Source organism: Pseudopodoces humilis, chromosome 2 (genome assembly GCF_049639895.1).
Source record: "Pseudopodoces humilis isolate 2021_Gansu_Grassland_sample_001 chromosome 2, ASM4963989v1, whole genome shotgun sequence".
NCBI classification, from domain to species: Eukaryota; Metazoa; Chordata; class Aves; order Passeriformes; family Paridae; genus Pseudopodoces; species Pseudopodoces humilis.
In genome coordinates this window covers 113,223,076-113,241,061 of record NC_142201.1, presented here as the reverse complement: position 1 = coordinate 113,241,061, position 17,986 = coordinate 113,223,076, and the positions used below count along the sequence as shown (strand labels likewise).

General features: G+C 53.3%; 2 protein-coding genes and 2 non-coding genes across 5 annotated transcripts; 3 read left to right on the top strand and 1 right to left on the bottom strand.

The window, feature by feature from the left end:
• Positions 1-3,657: 3,657 nt before the first annotated feature.
• Positions 3,658-8,566, top strand: RPS3 (ribosomal protein S3). The gene is made up of 7 exons (XM_005524086.3): positions 3,658-3,740; positions 4,554-4,684; positions 4,792-4,885; positions 5,664-5,758; positions 6,299-6,486; positions 7,652-7,848; positions 8,498-8,566. The coding sequence occupies exons 1-6, from the start codon at positions 3,711-3,713 to the stop codon at positions 7,843-7,845; spliced, it is 732 nt and encodes a 243-aa protein (XP_005524143.1). The 5' UTR covers positions 3,658-3,710; the 3' UTR covers positions 7,846-7,848; positions 8,498-8,566.
• LOC148184965 (small nucleolar RNA SNORD15) lies at positions 6,037-6,183 on the top strand. The gene has a single exon (XR_015772066.1). It is a non-coding gene; the product is annotated as a small nucleolar RNA SNORD15 (small nucleolar RNA).
• Positions 7,173-7,320, top strand: LOC148184964 (small nucleolar RNA SNORD15). Its single transcript, XR_015772065.1, has one exon. It is a non-coding gene; the product is annotated as a small nucleolar RNA SNORD15 (small nucleolar RNA).
• Positions 8,567-10,786: 2,220 nt separating the features above from the next.
• SERPINH1 (serpin family H member 1) lies at positions 10,787-17,251 on the bottom strand. 2 transcript variants are annotated; one of them, XM_005524088.3, is made up of 5 exons: positions 17,099-17,251; positions 13,846-14,459; positions 13,511-13,609; positions 12,910-13,142; positions 10,787-12,759 (listed from the first exon to the last, which is right to left on the bottom strand). In XM_005524088.3, exons 2-5 carry the CDS (start codon positions 14,426-14,428, stop codon positions 12,457-12,459), a joined length of 1,218 nt encoding a protein of 405 aa, XP_005524145.1. In that variant the 5' UTR covers positions 14,429-14,459; positions 17,099-17,251; the 3' UTR covers positions 10,787-12,456. The 2 variants fall into 2 exon arrangements, with proteins under 2 accessions (XP_005524145.1, XP_087908148.1); XM_088052022.1 differs by having other exon boundaries at positions 13,846-14,462; positions 17,099-17,250.
• Positions 17,252-17,986: the final 735 nt, after the last annotated feature.

Here is a 17,986-nt window from a genome sequence, read left to right as displayed (position 1 = left end):
TGCTGCCTGAGTTTCAGTCCTGCTGTTCCAGCTGCAGGGAAGGAGATGGGATTGGGGCAGCTGAGAGCTGTCTCTGCCTGGAAACGCGGTGCTCTCTTCCATCCCTGTCCTGCAGGATCCTGCCATCTTCCCCTGCCTCCAGAAGGTTTGCTGGACTTATTCCTCCTGTTCTCACCAAGTAAAATCCTCCTAGGTGTGAAATGTTTACAAAAGGCCTGTAAATGTGGCCCTGACTCCCTGTTCTCCAGCCCTGTTCCCTGCACCTCTCCCCACTCTGAAGGGCTGCTCCGTGTGGGAAGGCAGAACGCGTTTCCCAGGAAGATTTCCAGAGGTGCCAAGGAGTGGTGAGTAACTCTGTGAGGGGTTCTTACAGCTTGGGCAGTAGCAGCTGCTCCAACTGCAGCAGTAAACTCGAGTACAGCATCTCCTGCAGTAAAATTCCTGTCTGAGTCAGACTTTACAAATGCTTTACAACTGGTGCTCGCAATTCATCTGATCTCTGCTGGAATTACCTTCCAGGACCCATCTCCATTCATTTAATGCAAACTATCTCATCTTGTCCGTCTCTACCCCAGGTTTCATTTTCCACAACTACTCCCTGGGAAAATTCATTAGCTCTGCAGTGCCTCTGATGGTTGTAGGGAAGGTGATTTGGAAGGTTTTTTGTCCTTTCCTGCACTAAAAGGGGGTGGGATGTAGGTTGGGATGGGGCTGTCCAAATCCCCCTGGAGCTCCCTGGCTTGTGTTTGCACGGAGAGAGATCCTAAGGGACAGGCTCCTGCAAGGGAGTTTCCTGAATTCCTCAGGCATATCCACAGAGGTGATGGGGCCTGGCATGGGAACCCAGCTTGTCACCCCAAATCCTGCAGGTGTCTGAGCTGAGGGAGCACAGCAGGAATGGGCAGACCCTGTGCTTCTGCCTGTACCAGTTTGTATTTCTCATGACCCTAAGGCTGTTCCCTGATCCTCCTGCAGAGCCAGCACAGTCCCTGGCAGGATCTCCCTTATTTTGGGAGCAGCAATGGCAGTCAGGGACTTTCCCAGGCAGGAGACTCGCTCCCAATGCCACCTTTTGTCACTGCCCACAGAAAGTAGGGGTTATCCCCAAATCCAGCGTGCCATCAAGCCGGGAAAGCTGCTGGCTGTCCTGGCCCTTTCCTTGCAAAGGGCTGCCATTCCCTCCTGCCTGCTCTGAACAGGAGCCAGCTTCCTGGGGAGAAAACGCTGGGATACTGGATTAATTGAGCCCGTGCAATGGCCCTCAGCTGCCATAAACCATGTTGCTGTCTGGGCAGTGAATGGAGCTGGGGGGAGGCAGAACAGCTCCCAGTTCCCAAACCTGCTCCGAGCCGCGTCCCCCACAGCGAGGAAACCTGGCACCACGTCCCAGCACCTGCCAGGGGCCTTCCCCACGGGCACAGGGGGTTCCTGCTGCTGCCAAGCACCACATCCCGCGGTGACATCCTTCCCCTGCATCCCTGACTTCGCTCCTGCCTGTGGCTGCACGGTCCAAGAGGAGATCTGAGTGCTGCTGCCACAGCAGGGGCTGCAGCCCAGGGTTTAGTGCCAGCCAAGGGCAGCTGGGATGTGCCCAGAGCCAGGCAGGGTCATGGCTGAAGCAACCCCATTTTTAATGTCCCCTTTGGGGACAAAAGGAGCTCCTGTGCCTGTGGCGAGGCAGCCACTGCCCTCTCATGGCAGGCTCCACAAAAAAAGTGGGAAATGGGAAACAGCAGGGGTGCAGTCCCCTAGGGTCAGGACACAGAAACCTGAGAAAATCCATGGGATTTATGGATAATCCCAAGTCTGCTGCAGATCCAAGCCACTGCTGGGCCTGGGAAGCCACTGGGAGCACACCTGAGCTCTCTGTGAAGAGGGGTGCCGGTGTGTCACAGCATTTTTGGGATGTTGCCAGCCTCCATTTCAGCAGGGATGGAGCAGAGATGAATCACGGAATGGCTCAGGTTGGAAGAGACCTTTAAAGGTCCTTTGAAGCCCTTGTGAATTGAGCAGGAACATCTCCAACTGGCCCAGAATCCATTCCCAGCACCTGGGAGCATTACCAGGGGCTGACTTGGGCTGCAGCCAGGGATGGCTGATGCTGGGGGAGGAATCCCACATTGCTGTTTGGGGAAGGCACTGAAATGTCCCTGTTTGTGAAGGCCACAGCTCGGAGTCCCCTGGCTCAGCCAGGCCACATCTGGGGGCACAGGGACATTCCCTTGGTGCCAAACACCACCCAGGCCTCTGCTTTGTGCCCAGCTCCAGCCCTGGGTGCTGACCCTGAAATGCTGACACCACACATAGTTTGTCCTTAATAGGCCATGGAAAAGGGGACACGTGTCAGGGTCAGGCTTTTTCCTCGTGCTGTGCCTTTCACTGTCTTTATAGGATACAGAAATATGTTGGGTGAGCCCCGCCTGGGTAAACTCAGCCTAAAAAATGGATTATCTTGGGCAGCTATTTTCTGCTCTGGAAGTACGGTGCTCCCATGTCGGAAAACAGCAGAGTGGGGAAAGACCTCGAGAGGGTCTTTCCTGACAAATTATTTGGGAGCCCAGTTTATAGGGCTCAAATCCCCGCACAGAGACATCTCCAGCTGCTGGACACTTCTCCCAAGTCTGTTGTGTGTGGGACAGAGAATCTTGGGCTCGGGGAGAGCAGGGGCAGCTGGCCGAGGGAAGGGCAGCATGGTTGGGCATGCCAGAAGCCAGACAAAGCTGCTTGGTGGCAGGAGGGGACAATTCCTCACCGCCACCACCGCCTGCCTTTGCCAAGTGCCATCCCTCCCGTTCTGGGTAAGTGAATCCTGGGGAAGAGGCTTTTCCCAGCCTGGAAACCGTCTGCACTGACATCTAGTGGCAAAGCAGGCTTTTCCCTGGCAAAGAGGATGGGATCTGGCTGGGAGCTGCTCTGCTGGTCCTGCTGCTGCTGTGGCTGAAGTCAGGAGCATCACCTAGGCTGGAAAAGGCCTTTAAGCTTATCAGGTCTAACTGCAAACCAAAATAACATCCATGATAAAATGCAGTTTAAATATCTGCTTCCTAGAGACTGTGCATCAGCTCTACACATCATTATTACTATTTTTGTAATCCCCTACAATCCCTAAACCATTAAAAAAAAAAAATGTGTTGTGACAAGACACAGAGAATGGCTTCCCAGTGCCAGAGGGCAGGGATGGATGGGATATTGGGAAGGAATTGTTCTCTGGGAGGGTGGGCAGGCCCTGGCACAGGGTGCCCAGAGCAGCTGTGGCTGCCCCTGGATCCCTGGCAGTGTCCAAGGCCAGGTTGGATGGGGCTTGGAGCAGCCTGGGACAGTGGGAGGTGTCCCTGCCATGGCAGGGGTGTCACTGGATGAGCTTTAAGGTCACTTCCCAACCAAGCCATGCTGTGGTTCCTGGATAACAGCAGAGCACCCTCTGACAGCAACGACTGGGCAGAGCAGGTCCCCAGGTGTAAGCCCGGGGCGGATTATCATTTATCTGTTTTATTTTATGCACTGCTGCCTCTCGTGTCCGTTTAACGCTGCTTTGGGGCATACACAGGCCTCAGCCCTCCCCAACATGGCGGTGTGGCAAAGACTACATCTCCCATCGTGCCCCGCTGGCCGCCATGGTGCCGGCGGCCAGCCAATGGGGCGCTGCGGAAGGCGGATATAGCGCCGCCCTCGGGGCCTGCTCCCTCCTTTCCGCCGGGCCGCGGCTCATCATGGCGGTGCAGATCTCCAAGAAGCGCAAGGTGAGCGCGGCCGCACGGATCCTCCGCGGCCGCGGGGCGCTGCCGCCTCGCCCGGGGCGGCCCCGGCAGCCGGCGGGGCGGGGGCACGGCGGGGAGCGGCGGCGGACGGGGGAGGATGGCGGCGGATGCGGCGCGGGGCCCGGCGGGGAACATGGCGGCGGGATGGAGCGGGCGCTTCCCCACGGCCGCGCGCGGGGCTGAGCTCGGAGGTGCGGAGCGGCGCCGGGAGCCGGGATTTGCGGCGTTTTCCCTTTGCTTTCCCGTGGGAAGGGTTTGGGGATAGTGGCTGCCCAGTCCTGTGGGCCGGGAGACGCGGGGCGCTGCCTGTCCTGGGGAGCGAGGGAGGTTTGGGCTGTCAGGAGTCCCAGCAGCAGCTTCCTGTGGGGCTGGGAAAGGGATGTGACTCCCCCTAATTATTTCCCTTAAATTAGTCCCGAATTACGGCAGAGAGCCGTGATCCCAGCCTGAACAGTGGCTGTGGCCAGGCCGTGGTTGGTGTAGGCTCCTGCTAGGAGTGGATTATTCCTGAGAACTTCAGGGCAAGGGGGTCCATTTTTCCCCACTGCTGCACCCTGAGTTGGGCAGAGCACGGCGCTAAAAAAGTCAAGGTTGTGGGTTCAGTTCCTGGTCTGTTCATGTAAATGTTGGACTTGGTGTTCCCTGTGGGTCCCTTCCAACTGAGAATATTCTGTGATTTCTCTCAGAGGAGGAGAAAGTTGTTGGGAGAGACTATCAGGCTGCAGGAGGAATTTGGTGAATTGCACTCAAGTTCAGAATGTGACAAGACCATGACTTTGTCCATTTGTCTTTTAGTTTGTCGCTGATGGCATCTTCAAAGCTGAGCTGAACGAGTTCCTGACTCGGGAACTGGCTGAGGATGGATACTCTGGCGTGGAAGTCCGGGTCACTCCGACCAGGACTGAGATTATCATCCTTGCCACCAGGTAACTCAGCCTTCCTGAACTGGGAGGCTCTGAAAGCTCTTTGGGACGGCTCCAGTCTCACTCCTGGGGACACTTTTTTCAGTTGGCCTGTACGTGTTTTCCCACAGAACTCAGAATGTCCTGGGAGAGAAGGGACGCCGGATCCGGGAGCTGACGGCTGTGGTGCAGAAGAGGTTTGGATTCCCCGAGGGAAGCGTGGAGGTAAAACTGCCTGAGGACCTGGGTGGTGCAGCTGGATTTGTGATGGCAGGATAGTGTCAGCTGAAAGGTGGTTTCAGGATAACTTGGGTTGTTTGTTACTGGGCCTCAAAAATATTCCTGCACTGAAGTACAAAATAAATTATAAAGAAACTGTTTGGATGCAGAAGGATCTTTGAGAAACAGAACAGAAAGTAACACACCAGTTATTTTTGATCCTTAATGTTAGGGGTGTTTTTGCAGGAGAAGGTTGGACTAGTCCTTTGAAGGGTCCATGCAACCCAAAGGATTCAGTAGTTTTATTCCATGAAATCTGCTCCTGTTAATAGTTCCTTGCTCTAAAACAAATCAGGGAGGGAGGGGGAATGTATGTGCTGGGGTGGTGCACATTTATTCCAGCTTGGCCGGTGCTGCTGGATTATACAGGGAAGGGAATGTAGGATAAAGCTGCTGCCTGTAAATGTGGAAGGAGTAACTGGACTGAATGCAGGGACTACAGCAGAATGAAGCTCCTGTGTTCTGCTAAAGTAAAAGCTAAATTTACTGTGAGGGTGGTGGGGAGCTGCTACAGGGTGCCCAGAGCAGCTGTGGCTGTACCTGGATCACTGCCAGTGCCCAAGGCCAGGTTGGACATTGGGGCTGAGAGCAGCCTGGGACAGTGGGAGGTGTCCCTGCCGTGGCAGGGGTGGCACTGGATGAACCTTGCAAGCCAAAGCGTGCTGGGATTCTGTGATGGACTCGGGCAGGGGCCCTGTTGTGAGCGTGCCTCTCTCCTGTGCAGCTCTACGCCGAGAAGGTGGCCACGAGGGGTCTGTGTGCCATCGCCCAGGCCGAGTCCCTGCGCTACAAGCTGCTGGGAGGGCTGGCTGTGCGCAGGTGAGTACAGCAGCCTGCCTGTGGGGGAACTGTGGGATTCCAGTAGCATTCCCAAAAAACAGCTTCTCTGCGGTTTGAAGATTTAACCTGGTGGTGCTGCACTGAAACTTCAGTTCACAGTTCTGGAGCATTAAGAGCATATCTGGTTGCAGGTTGTCTGTGTGGCATAAAGCTGCATGTGTTCCTTTGGGGATAAATGGGTGGAGGATGAAACAAACATCATTTCAGGCCTCGTGGCTGTGTTGTGCTCAGGTGGCAGCGGCCCTGCTCTCACATCCCCTCGGTGATGAGACGATGACGAGTCAGAAGCGGGTGGCTCTGGTGGCGGTGCCTCCGCGGTGTCACGTTCTGTGGTGCTGCGTGAGGTCCTCCAGCAGCAGCCTCCTGTCACCAGTGAATGATCTAGAGGCATTTGTCTGAGAAGGGATGGGAGCTGCACTCCTGACACACAAAACTGAGATTGGGATTGGTAAAATTCCTCCAGGGAGCCTTGTGGGTCTGGCAGAGTGGGCTGATGGCTTGGCTGTCCTCTCCCTGCAGAGCCTGCTACGGTGTCCTCCGCTTCATCATGGAGAGCGGGGCCAAGGGCTGTGAGGTCGTCGTGTCGGGCAAACTCCGAGGTCAGCGGGCCAAATCCATGAAGTTTGTGGATGGCTTGATGATCCACAGTGGGGACCCAGTGAATTACTACGTGGACACAGCCGTGCGTCACGTCCTGCTCCGGCAGGGTGAGTGCCTGGCACACGGATCCCTTTGCAGCTTTGCTGGGTTCTTTCTCTACAACTTCTGAGAGAAAAGGTCTCGGCTCCTGGCATCCCATTCCTGCAGGGTGGAGGTTTCCCACTGACATCCCTGGGCCGAAATCCACACGGTTTTGATGCACCTCTGATCTCACAGAGTAGTTCAGTTGTGCTGCTGTGGATGGTTCAGGCTCTGAAAATCCTGTTCTCTTGGGCTTTTGCAGCTGAACTCTGACTGTGAAATTTGAACATTACATCTAAGGTAGAAATCATTTGGGAATGGAAGGCCAAGGGGCCTTCAGCAGCCAGTGTGGACATACCAGGTCATCCACTTCTCTGCTATGGTGTTTGGATGTTTCCAGTTGGGAATGTGGCTGTAGATTTTCCACTCACTTGTGTCCAGGGGCCTCTGAGGTGGTGATAACTTGCAGATGAAGTACCTATTGCCTGGGTTTAAGAGCTCTTGGCAGTTGGGATTCTGGTTTTCCTGGCTCCTCAGGATGGGCAGAGAGAACAGGAGTGCTACAAGTGTCAGTCTTCCCAGCTAAACTTGCTTCCACTTGTTCTCCTTCCTGGTAAAACACAAATGACCTGTGTGTCTTAACTGGCTTTGGGTTAATTAGTTGCAGAACTGGTGTAGGGATCCCAACAGCCAGAGCTGTTCTCCACCTTCCCTTCGGTGATGATACGATGACGAGTCAGAAGGGGCATCCTCGTGTCATTGCAGCCTGCTCTGTGCCACGTTCTGTGGTGCTGTGCTAAGGCTGCCTTGGCCAGGATGTCCTGCTCATTGGATGATTTAGAGGCATTTGTCTGAGAAGGGATGTAAAAAAAAGTGAAATTTCCTAAAAAGATAAATGAGCTGAGGAAGAGGACAGAGTTCAAAAGCAGGCTTAGAATGAATTGAAGGTAGAACTGCAGTCAGCCAAGGCACTGAGTTGAGTAAGTTTGGATATCCAACTTTAAGTTGCCTGAATTTACAACACTGATAGAAGGTGACAGTAATTAGATTTGTAATCTGTAGCATGTCTGTGTTACAGTGTTGTCAGCAGATCTTCTATGTGCAGAGAAATATTTTGTAACCTCGGTGCTCATCCCTATGAACGTGTGCTTGATCTGTTTTGTGTCTCCCTTGTTCTGTCACTCTCTGCAGGAGTACTGGGAATCAAAGTAAAGATTATGTTGCCTTGGGACCCCAGTGGAAAGATTGGCCCCAAAAAGCCTCTGCCAGACCACGTCAGCATCGTGGAACCCAAAGAAGAGATTTTGCCCACCACACCTATTTCAGAGCAGAAAGGTGGCAAACCAGAACAGCCAGCCATGCCTCAGCCAGTGCCCACTGCCTGAGGGGTAAGTGCCTGGAGCCGAGGGAGGGAGGTGTGCTGGGGATCCACGTAGAAAAGGTTTCAGGCCACCAAAAACACTGGAACTGGGATTTTGGGAAGACAAGCTGCTGTGTTGTGCCCAGCACGATGACCACAGGGTTGGGGTTGAGCATTGCTCTGTGTGCAGGGGCCAGAGTTCAAGGAAGGCATGTGTCAAAGCAGCTCAGAACACTCCTCTGGAGATGAGGGATCTGTTCCATGTTGTGTTTTACAGCATGGATTTGGAGACCTTGGATTACTACAGTTGGGTTGGGTGCCTCGGATGTGTTGGTGTTCTACCAACTGCTACCAGTGTGCAGCTGGCAGCACAGGGAATATATTCCTCATATATCCATCCTGTCCTGCCCCAGGATCCAGTCTGGGATAGCCTTAGAAGCCACATGAGAACAGTTTGTAGGCTGCTTTTGTAAGGAAGTAATCACAGTTTAAAGTCTCACCAAGGAATCTGGCAAGATCTGCCTCAGTGGGAAAAAGAGGGATCACTGGCCCAAAAGCAGGAAATGAGAAATGCAGTTTAATTGGAAAGCTTGGTTTGTTCTTGGTTTGGGCTAGGATGATGGTTATGGAAAAGAGTTTGCCCCCCAGCTCACTGAGTGTTTTGTTTCTCGTTGTAGGTTTTGTAACATCTGCAACCAGAAGCTTGTCTGTCCTGAAAACATCTCTTAATAAAATCACAAAAGACAGTGTTTGTGAAGGTGCTTTTTCTTTCTTTTTTTTTTTTTTTTTTTTTCCTTTTTATTTTCTCAAGATGTGCTCTAGGAAGACCTTGCTCCCACCTATGGTGTGGAAGGAATTGTGTTGCTGTGTTCCCTTTCTGGAATGAACTTCACCAGAACCTGATCCAAACAAAGTGGGAATAAAACACTGATATCTATGATAGATGGAGCTGGAGCAGCAATCCTGTGTTTAGATGCTCATGAGTAGCACACGTTCCATGGAGTACTGGTGGCTGTTCCCGACATCCCAGTCCCTTAACCAGTGCTTCCAGAAGGGGGAGCTTTTTTGGCAGTGTCCAGGCCAAAGCAGCTCCTGTTAGGGTCAGGTAACTTTGGGTGTGGATTTGGGGGGGTGAGAACAAAAGTGACACTCGGGATTTGAAACCTGTCCTGAGCTGTGAGGTGGGAATATCTGGTGGAAGTCTGGTGCAGGAATGGGAAGAGACAGGCACATTGTAGGTACGCAATGTATGTGCAGGATCAAGGAGTTTCCATTTTGAGGAATTCAAGCCTTGTTGTTTAGGAGTAGCTTTCATATCCACATTTGTTCTTAGGAGGTTGCTCTGCAGGAACTGGCAGCTTAGGAATTGGAATTTTGAACTGGTCTGTCTAGGGAGCCTTGGCCTTGCTGTTCCCAGCTTTTCTGGCACGCCTGAGAATCTCTTTAAGTTTCAGAAACAAGATGTGCCTCAAGGTATCAGAGTGATTTCAGGTTTCTGTGTGCACCATTCAGTGCAAAGATTTAAATAGTTAATATATGTATTAGACTAATGCCAGCATTATTTTTTTATATGAATTTGAATTTGGAAATAATCTGAAAATATAGAAGATGACAAAGCAGCTCTGTCATATCATAGGAGCAGGAAATGTGTGCAGGTGGAAAGATCTGAAGCAATGAAAATCACACCCAGTTTTGCATGTTGTCTCTAAATTCTTAAACATTCCCATGTGGTACGTGGTGATGGTTAGAAATCTCTCCTGCTGCCTCCCAGGGAAGGCTGGATTTCCTGGAGATTGCTCCACTTCTTCCTGGTTAAAAGCTCTCCAACCTTGTCCATTACCCTGTTAATCTCGGTGCTGATCAGTGGTAGAGTCAAGAGATGTGCAAGTAAGGGGGAAGAGAAGGCTCCAGGGAGAGCTCTCAGAGCCTCTTGCCAGGACCTAAAGGGGCTCCAGGAGAGCTGAAAAGGGACTTGGGACAAGGGATGGAGGAGAGGACACAGGGAATGGCTTCCCACTGCCAGAGGGTAGTGCTGGATGGGATATTGGGAAGGAATTGTTCCCTGGGTGGGTGGTGAGACCGTGGCACAGGGTGCCCAGAGCAGCTGTGGCTGCAAGTGTGAGCTGAACAGCTTTTCCACGTGTCTTGGTTGGAATTACCACCTCCCTAAGCTGTTTGAAGAATCTCCAAATGAGGAGGGAGCTGGTTCAGTTCTCTTGTGTCTTTTGGATGCTTCCCTTGGACAAAAGCCCTGGAAGTTGAGCTGGGGGTAGGATGAACTAAGGAACTCTGGAAAGCTTTTAATTTAGTTTCAGTATTGCTATTACAGGTTGATGGTGTTCCTGCTGTGGTTGGTGCTGGAGGTGGCTTCAGTAACTCCAATTTAGTGAAAATTAGGAAGCACTTGGTGCTTTTCCAGTGTGGGAGGAGCTCCATATAGGGATGTGTGAGCTTGCCCAACCCAGGCCCAGGGAAAAGGGGACATGTGCCTGTAGTTTTGCTTGTGAGTGGCAGAAAGTTCATCCCTTTCCAGCAGGGGGAGAACATGGATTAGCTGGGTCTGCCACTGCTGGATTTTCCACCTGGGGAAGGTATCTTTAGCCTGCAGTTTTTTCCTCTTCTGTTTCCCCAGAGTGGATCCCAGCTGGAGGAACTTTGGCTTAGAGGGTGAGGAAGGCTGGTTCCTGTGGTTAGCAGCTTTTTATCCTGCTAAATGGCCCAGCAGGACAGGGCATTGGTCCTTTACCTGTGGAGCGTTTAAGGTGTTGGATATTTGCAGTTTCAGGAGAAAACAGTGAAGGGAAAAGCTGCTAAGAGCATTCCTTTCTCATGATTGATGGGAATTTATCTTGTGTGTTGAGTAATTTTTCTCCATAAACTGCCACATTAGGGTGTCTTGGATTTAAGGATAGCAAGGAATCTCCCTAAGTTTATTTTCCTCTACAAGGGGTTCCACCTGCCAAGGATTCATTGAAAAAGTTTTATTGCAAAATTACAAGAACAGACAATAAAAGCCATCAGACACCTGCATCCAAATGATGCAAATTATTCACAATATCCCACAGTGTGTTCTTGCCTTGCCCACCCCTTTCACCCCCCCAGCCCAGCCTCCAGAACGTTCTGTGTGTGGGTTCAGTGCGCTGAATCACTGGGAAGTGTCCCATGATTGGGGACATCCCTGGCATTGCCTCCTGCCTCCCAGCACCTGGGAATATGCAGTATTGGGCTTCTATGTCAGCAGGGAAAATTGGCAGGAGATAAAGCAAAGCCATGTAGGTGCTGCATGCCGGTTTCAGAGAACTGGCAATTCCATTGGAATGCATGGATTTTCCTCATTTCCATAATCTCACTATTTGCCTTGTGGTGTCTCTCAGTGCGTGGCAAGTGCTGCAATGCTCCTGGGATAACACCAGCTCCTTTAAATAGTACTGACCTGATGATATCCCTGGAAGTAAAGTTAGGAATAGCCTGGATCAGGCTGTGAAACCTGCTAATTATCAGACATAAATATAACTATAAATACCTTTGTTTTTCAGGGTCCCCTTATCCAGGTCAGCAGACAGGGAGCTAAAGTACCATGGAGCTTCAGCAGAGCGTAATTAGGAAGTCAGGTAATGGCAGCTTCAAAGCTTTGTGTTTAATTAAGCAAGAAAGTGGAAGTGAACCTGATCCCACCTCTCTGTGAGAAGCCAGCCAGGAGTGCCTTGGGTCAGCTCCACAGGGACCTGATTGGAACCAGCTCTGGTCTAAACTGGGAGAGCCCTGGCAGTGGGAGCAGAGTCTTTCCCAGCCCTACAGACCGATGCAGAGCATTTGCAAGAAAAGTGAATTCTCTGCCTGGTACAATGCCTGCTTAATTACAAGCGTTGGCCCTCAGTGATCCCAAGGGGTGGAGTGTTGAAGGGACCTCAGGTTACTCTTCTGTCTAGAAACCCAAGCTGTGTTTTGGGCTCTCCTTGACACCCCTTAGTTTTCCGTAAAGTATTGATCCAAGGTGCTCTTGGCTTTGATGCTCTCCCCTAAAGAGCTCTTGTGGTTGAAGCATCAAAGGCAGAGCACAGGGCTAGGCAGGACAGAAGGGCACAACTCCATACAATCTGTGTTCTCCTGTGCTGCCTCCTGCTCTGCTGCAGGGCCCTGCAGGGGCTGGACTGCACAACTGGCCCTTGGAGTTCTGTTACACAGCCCTGGAGAGAGAAGAGAGAAGCAGAGCACAGCTCTGGAGCAGTGCCACAGGGCACCCGGGCAGGAGAAGAGTGGCAGCGCTAAGCGTGCGGTGGGAAGGAAGCGTTGGGGATGGGAGGCTGGTGCCTTGGCTGGGCTGGTGGAGCAGCAAGGAACTGAGCAGGAGGCTTAACCAGTGCAGGGAGAAGCTCAGCTTCAACGTGGCCACCTCAGCTGACTCCCGGTGACCCCCCAGGCTCCCCTGCTCCTCTCTGGAGGTGGGTTTGTGCAATCTGGATTTTGGGGTGAGGTAAAGTGTACGCTGGTTTCTCCTCACAATGCACCCTGGTCTGAATAGCACCCATGGTTCAAGAAGGATACAAAATAGTGTTTCCCATTTGTCAAAATGCCCCCCTAAAAACACACACAAACCAAAGCTCTGGGAAAAAAACCCCAACCAAAACAAGCCCAACTACAACTCATCGCGCATCTTGTCGCCTTTGGGCCTCACGAGCCTGCCGATGAAGAGGATGGAGTTGGTTTTAGTGTCCTTGATCATGAAGATGAAGGGGTGGTCAGCATAGAAGAGTTTGGGGTTCCTCATCTCCTCTCGGCCATAGATGTCGGCGTCGTAGGGGTTCCCTTCCGTGTCCCATTCCAGAGCCGCGGCGTGGAACACGTTGGACAGGTAAAGGTCTTTCTTGCCGGAGATCTTGGACAAGTCAGCCTTGGTTTTGTCAATGGCTTCTGTCAGGCCCAGACCACCCAAGTGTTTCTAGGAGGAGACAAGAGGTCAGCAACCCTCCCAGAGATGACACAGCGCCAGAGGGAAGAGGGGCAGCACGCATGGCTAACCCACCATCCCTCTGGCTTCCCTCCCATCCCAAAGAACTGTAAGGTCCAACTATTTAAGGACCTCCTTTACCTGAAGGTCGTGGCTGACTTCCAGGACGACTTTTGGCAGTGAGATGGCCACTGATCTCTTCTTCATCTTGCCAGTCCAGGCTTTGAGCTGCTCCTTGTTCAGCAGTTTTTCCACTCTCTCCAGAGGCTCCACGTGGTTTGGCATGATGAAGATCATGCTGGACAGCTTGTGAGCCAGTGGCATCTCTACCACCTGGAGCTTCTCTGTCTCATCATCGTAGTAATTGTAGAGACCTTGAAAGCAGAAGCAGGGAACAGTGAGATGTGGAGCAGAGGCAAAATGAATTCAGCCTGGACTTTCCCTGAGCAGGAAGGGAAGAGAGTCTGGACACCTTTTTGGGAAGTGGCCCAGCATTACTGGAGATAGTTGTGCCTCTCATTTGTGTGATGAGCCAGGATTTGTTCCCAACAGCCAAGCACCTCATAGTAAATATGGATTCTCTCTGCACACAGGGAGACTGAATCAGGAGAAGGAATACTCCCCTGCTTTGTTCTCTCATGAAGCAAAACAATCTTGGAAGCAACTGGTGGAAATCTGGGTGACGGAAAACAGCGATCCTAATTCCATGGTCTTGGTGTGGGGCAGGAGGTTTCCCACTCACCTGTGCGGTGCATCATGGGCACTCCCACGGTGTAGGAACGGGTCACCATGAAGCCACGGTTGTCCACCATCTTATGATGGAACTTCTCATCCCAGTGAGCTACAGGAGAGAGAGAAGCACAGCTTGTAAGAAAAAGGAGTGGATGGTAATTCCATGCACAGTTCCCAACCACTGACAAAGAGCTGCCTCCAGTGGACCAGGGATTTGGCCACCTTCCTTTGGGGCTGTTAGATGATCTTTAAGGCCCCTCCCGACCCAAACCATTCCATGATTCTGTGTGTTGGCTCAGGAGGAGTTTGGGGTCACTTGTACCAAGAACTGAGGGTAGAACTTACGCTTGAAGAACATGGCGTTGACAATGAGGGCCCCATCAGTTTTCTCCACATCTTTGGTGACCTCCGGGAGTTTCCCGTCCGTGGTCTGGGCTGCCCACTCGTTGATGGACTTGAGGGCGCTCCTCTTGTCTCGGAAGTTGATCTTGGAGTGCTCGTAGTTGTAGTGCTTCTTGCTGTTCTTCACGAAGTCCTCGGCGAAGGTGATGGAGGCGGGGCCGTAGAGGCGGTTGCCGATCTTCCAGGTGACGTTGCGGGCGGTGCTGTTGCTGACCTCGCTGAGGAGCTCGGACAGCCCGCTGTGCACGTAGTCATCGTTCAGCTTGTCCGCGCTCAGCACCGCCTTGGCCTGGGAAGCCGTCGTGGCCTTGCCCCCGAGGGACACCAGCCCGAGGGACGAGGCCACGACCACGGGGGACAGCAGGATGTTCTCCATGTCCTTGTCTTTGGCCATGGCGTGGTAGAGGTTGAAGGCCAGCGTGGTGCTGCGCTCGGCCAGCGTGGTGGCCTTGTCGCTCAGCTTCCTGTCCTCTGAGGGCACGGCCACAGTGAGGCCCAGGAGGGCCAGCCCCATGATAATCCACATGGCTTCAGCAGCACCCAGCACCTCCCAGGACCTGCTGGATAAGAAAATTCACCATCAGCGTGATCCAGACCCTTCCTTGAGCATCCAGAGGTCCCAGGGGCTCTTCCAGAGAAACCCACTCCTTGGTTCCAGTGACAGTGACATTGCCCCAATGCTTCACTGGGGTGCAGCCATCCCAAATCCACCCTGAGCACCAATTAATCTCCAGGAGTGCAGGCTGCACCCTGGCAAGCACAGCCTGTGCATTTGGAATGAAAGCTTCCTTCCTAAGCTTCCTTCCCTGTATTCCAGTGTTAATGTACAGTGAATGATTTAAGGAAGGGTCAGGGAATGTAAGCAGCAGGTATTTCTAATGTGATCTTGACAGGGTAAAGGGGAATGATTTTAAAGTGAAAGACAGGTTTAAATGGGATATTGGGAAGGAATTGTTCCCTGTGAGGGTGTGGAGACCCTGGTACAGGGTGCCCAGAGAAGCTGTGGCTGCCCCTGGATCCCTGGAAGTTTCAAGGCCAGGTTGGATGGGGCTTGGAGTAGCCTGGGAGAGTGGAAGGTGTCCCTGCCATGGCAGGGGGTGGAACTGGATGAACTTTAAGGTCCCTTCCTATCCACACCATTCCATGATTCTGTCCCCAGAGCAGGACAAAGCTCTGCCCTCATCAAGAAAAGCTGAAAGCAGGATGTTTGTGCTGCCCAGGGGCCACCCAGCAGTGCTGCCCCTTGCTCCAAGGGCTGTTGCAGGCACTGAGTGGCAAGGACTGTCCTCCCTGGGGACCCCAGCCCGGGCCCCAAACCCTCAGCTTCCGTAGCACTAGATGGAGCACGTGAGCTTCCACCGAGCCAAGCCAGAGGTGGCCCTAGAGAAGATCCTGCACTGTCTGATCAGCTCTGTTCGGCTTGGGTTTGCCTGTCCAGCCCTGCCGAGGAGGAACTGGGGCACAGGGAGGCGTGGGAGCCTCATTTTCCCCAGCAGAGCCTTCAGTTCGTGCCTTGGGTGGATGGATCTCATCCCAATGTAGCGAATCCATCCCCAGCAAGGGCTCTGAGCCCTCAGCTCTGGTACATGTGCAGACTGACCAGTCCTAAGTGCCTGGAAGCTCTTTGGAGCTCATCCCACCTGGCCCCACACCTTCCCTCCCTCCTGCCTTCACTCGGCAAACCTTCCTGCTGGCAGCTCCTCAGGCCTTAAATTTCACCTCCAGCTTTTGGGGGACCTTTTCCTCGACAGGAACTGCATCGCTACACTGAAGTTCTGTTCTTTGGTGGTCCTCTCCTCCCACCCTGCTCCTGCCCAGCCTCAGGGGCTGCCCCTGGCGTGGGGAGGCAGGGTAAGGCTGCAGCGGGGTTAAAGTATTGCAGGCAGGAAGCGAAGGGCCCGCTGGGATTACATATGGAAGGAAACACGCAGCACGTAGCCCCGGGCGAAGAGAGTGCGCAGTTCCACCAGGACCCTTTGCCAGAGTGGGAATTACGTAGCCTCAGAGAGGGAGGCGATTACAGCCTAAAATCCTTTATGGGAGCAAGGCTTCTGTTAAAGGGGAGAACCATCCCAGCTGCCTCAAGAGCAAAGATTTGTGCAATAGGCTCAAAACTGCCCTCGACACTCTTTTGGAAGTGCAGCCAGGGTGACAAACACTGGAAGTCTGAGGAGGTTCCTTCTGGATTTCTATTTCCCGTTTATTTCTAAGGATACCTTGAAACTGTTTCATAGTGAGGTCAACGTTTGCCTTTTTCTTTCTGAAAGAAAACAGATACATGGAGTAGTTCTCTTGTGAGCAGGGGGTGGCCTGCACTGCTTCATCCTCAGCTTAAAAGAAGTTCATTACTTCAGGGCAGGGTGACAGGTTTGGGCTCTGCCGAGTCACACAGCCCGAGATGGAGAAATTTTGCCCATTCTTGGATTATGGCAGCGATTATGGGTGAATTCCTAACCCGTGGTGAAAATGGAGGGAATGTGGGGAATGCACAGCCAGCAACATCCTCTCCTGTGCTCCCACGGCGAGGGGACGCCCTGTGCCAGCGTGGCGTTCCACAGCCTGCCCTGGGGCTGCGGGGACCCGCTTTCCTGGGATCTGCAGCTGCACCCCTCCGAGGGCTGTGCTTCTCCCAGGGGCAGGACGGAGCCGCAGGGCAGAGGAATGCAGGCAAAAGGCCATTTCCATGTCACCAGAGGGATGTGACACTCGCTCAGGGCAGCAGAAGGACTGCAGGAGGCTGCAGGGAGAGCTCTCATTCCTGCGCTGGGATGGTGCCCAGGGTCCTGCAGGCTCCCAGGCTAAGCCTGAGCAGGGGCTGGAGGACTTCACTCACACCAAGCTAGAGCTTCCCTTCTCCCTCTTTTCTTTCTCGTCATTCTCTGAAAGCTTCTGCAGCTTCGCTGTGACCACCTCTCGCAAACCGGGAGGCGACTGGGGGATTTTTTAATAGCTTTCCTCAAAAACCCAGAGCCAGCTCATGGGACAGAGCTGTACCCCTATCCCCCACTCCCACCCACCCCACTGCAGCCTACCCCCCACGCATCCCCTTCTCCCATGCCGTAACCCTCCCTCTCCCCCCGATTTTTCCTGCCCAGCCAGGAGGCTGCAGGACCCCAGAATCCCGCCCCACCCTGCTGCAATCTCAGCTCGGTCTCCACCCTGCCCGCCCGGGGTTCCCCGGCTGCCCCCCTCGTACCTGCGGGGTCGGACGCGGCTTTGCTCGGCTCCCTGTGCACCTCCCGGTCCTGCGGAGGGGGTATATAAGGGGCCGGGGAGAAACTTCTGGAAAGTTGGGAAAACCCTCTCAAAAATGCTCGGGAGGGAGAGGAAGGGGAGGATCCGTCCCGGCTGTGTCCCGGCCCGCCGCCAATGGCAGGGAATGCCGGCCCCACGCCGCCGAAGGGGGGTCGGGCTGGATGGGGGGTGCGCGTTCCCTCCTCCTGCCCCTGCCTGGCCCTGCCTGAGCCCAGCCAGGCCTTGCAGCAGGAACATGGGCAACTATTCCCTGCACAAGCTGTGCTTTTGCCTTTTCACATCTTATTTCCATCCTCTCCTTCCCCCGGGCGTTTCCTGCAGCTGGATGGTTGTTGGTACCAAAGGGAGGTAGTGATATATTTATTTTTTTGTTTCTGGGCTGTCACACTCCATATGAAGTCAGGGGTGGTGCAAAGGGCTTCAGCCACGACTGAAGCAGTCACAGCCAGCCAGTGTTTGACACCTGCCCCATCCTGCCATCTGAAATGTGCCCTGATGGGTGATCTCCAGGAGAGAGGAGACGGCTCCAGGGAGAGCTCAGAGCCCCTTGCAGAGCCTGAAGGGGCTCCAGGAGAGCTGGAGAGGGACTGGGGACAAGGCCTGGAGGGACAGGACACAGGGAATGGCTCTAAGCTAGAAATGGGTAGGTTTAGATGGGATATTGGGAAGGAATTATTCCCTATGAGGATGGGGAGGCTGTGGCACAGCGTGCCCAGAGAAGCTGTGCCATGGGGAGGTTTCTGCTGAGTCACAAGCGTTAAAGCTCAAATTCAACCCTGTCACGTTTTAAGACAGCACAGGATTGTTTTCATGGCAATTTGGGATGTAG

What these genes read in the sequence shown, in the direction of transcription:
- RPS3 (XM_005524086.3), top strand. Translation starts at nt 3,711, where the DNA reads ATGGCGGTGCAGATCTCCAAGAAGCGCAAG. An exon ending in AGATCTCCAAGAAGCGCAAG is followed by an intron (nt 3,741 to 4,553) that starts GTGAGCGCGGCC and finishes TTTGTCTTTTAG; the next exon opens with TTTGTCGCTGATGGCATCTT. An exon ending in TCCCCGAGGGAAGCGTGGAG is followed by an intron (nt 4,886 to 5,663) that starts GTAAAACTGCCT and finishes TCTCCTGTGCAG; the next exon opens with CTCTACGCCGAGAAGGTGGC.
- SERPINH1 (XM_005524088.3), bottom strand. Translation starts at nt 14,428, where the DNA reads ATGTGGATTATCATGGGGCTGGCCCTCCTGGGCCTCACTGTGGCCGTG. An exon ending in GCCCATGATGCACCGCACAG is followed by an intron (nt 13,143 to 13,510) that starts GTGAGTGGGAAA and finishes TCTGCTTTCAAG; the next exon opens with GTCTCTACAATTACTACGAT. An exon ending in AAGTCAGCCACGACCTTCAG is followed by an intron (nt 12,760 to 12,909) that starts GTAAAGGAGGTC and finishes GTCTCCTCCTAG; the next exon opens with AAACACTTGGGTGGTCTGGG.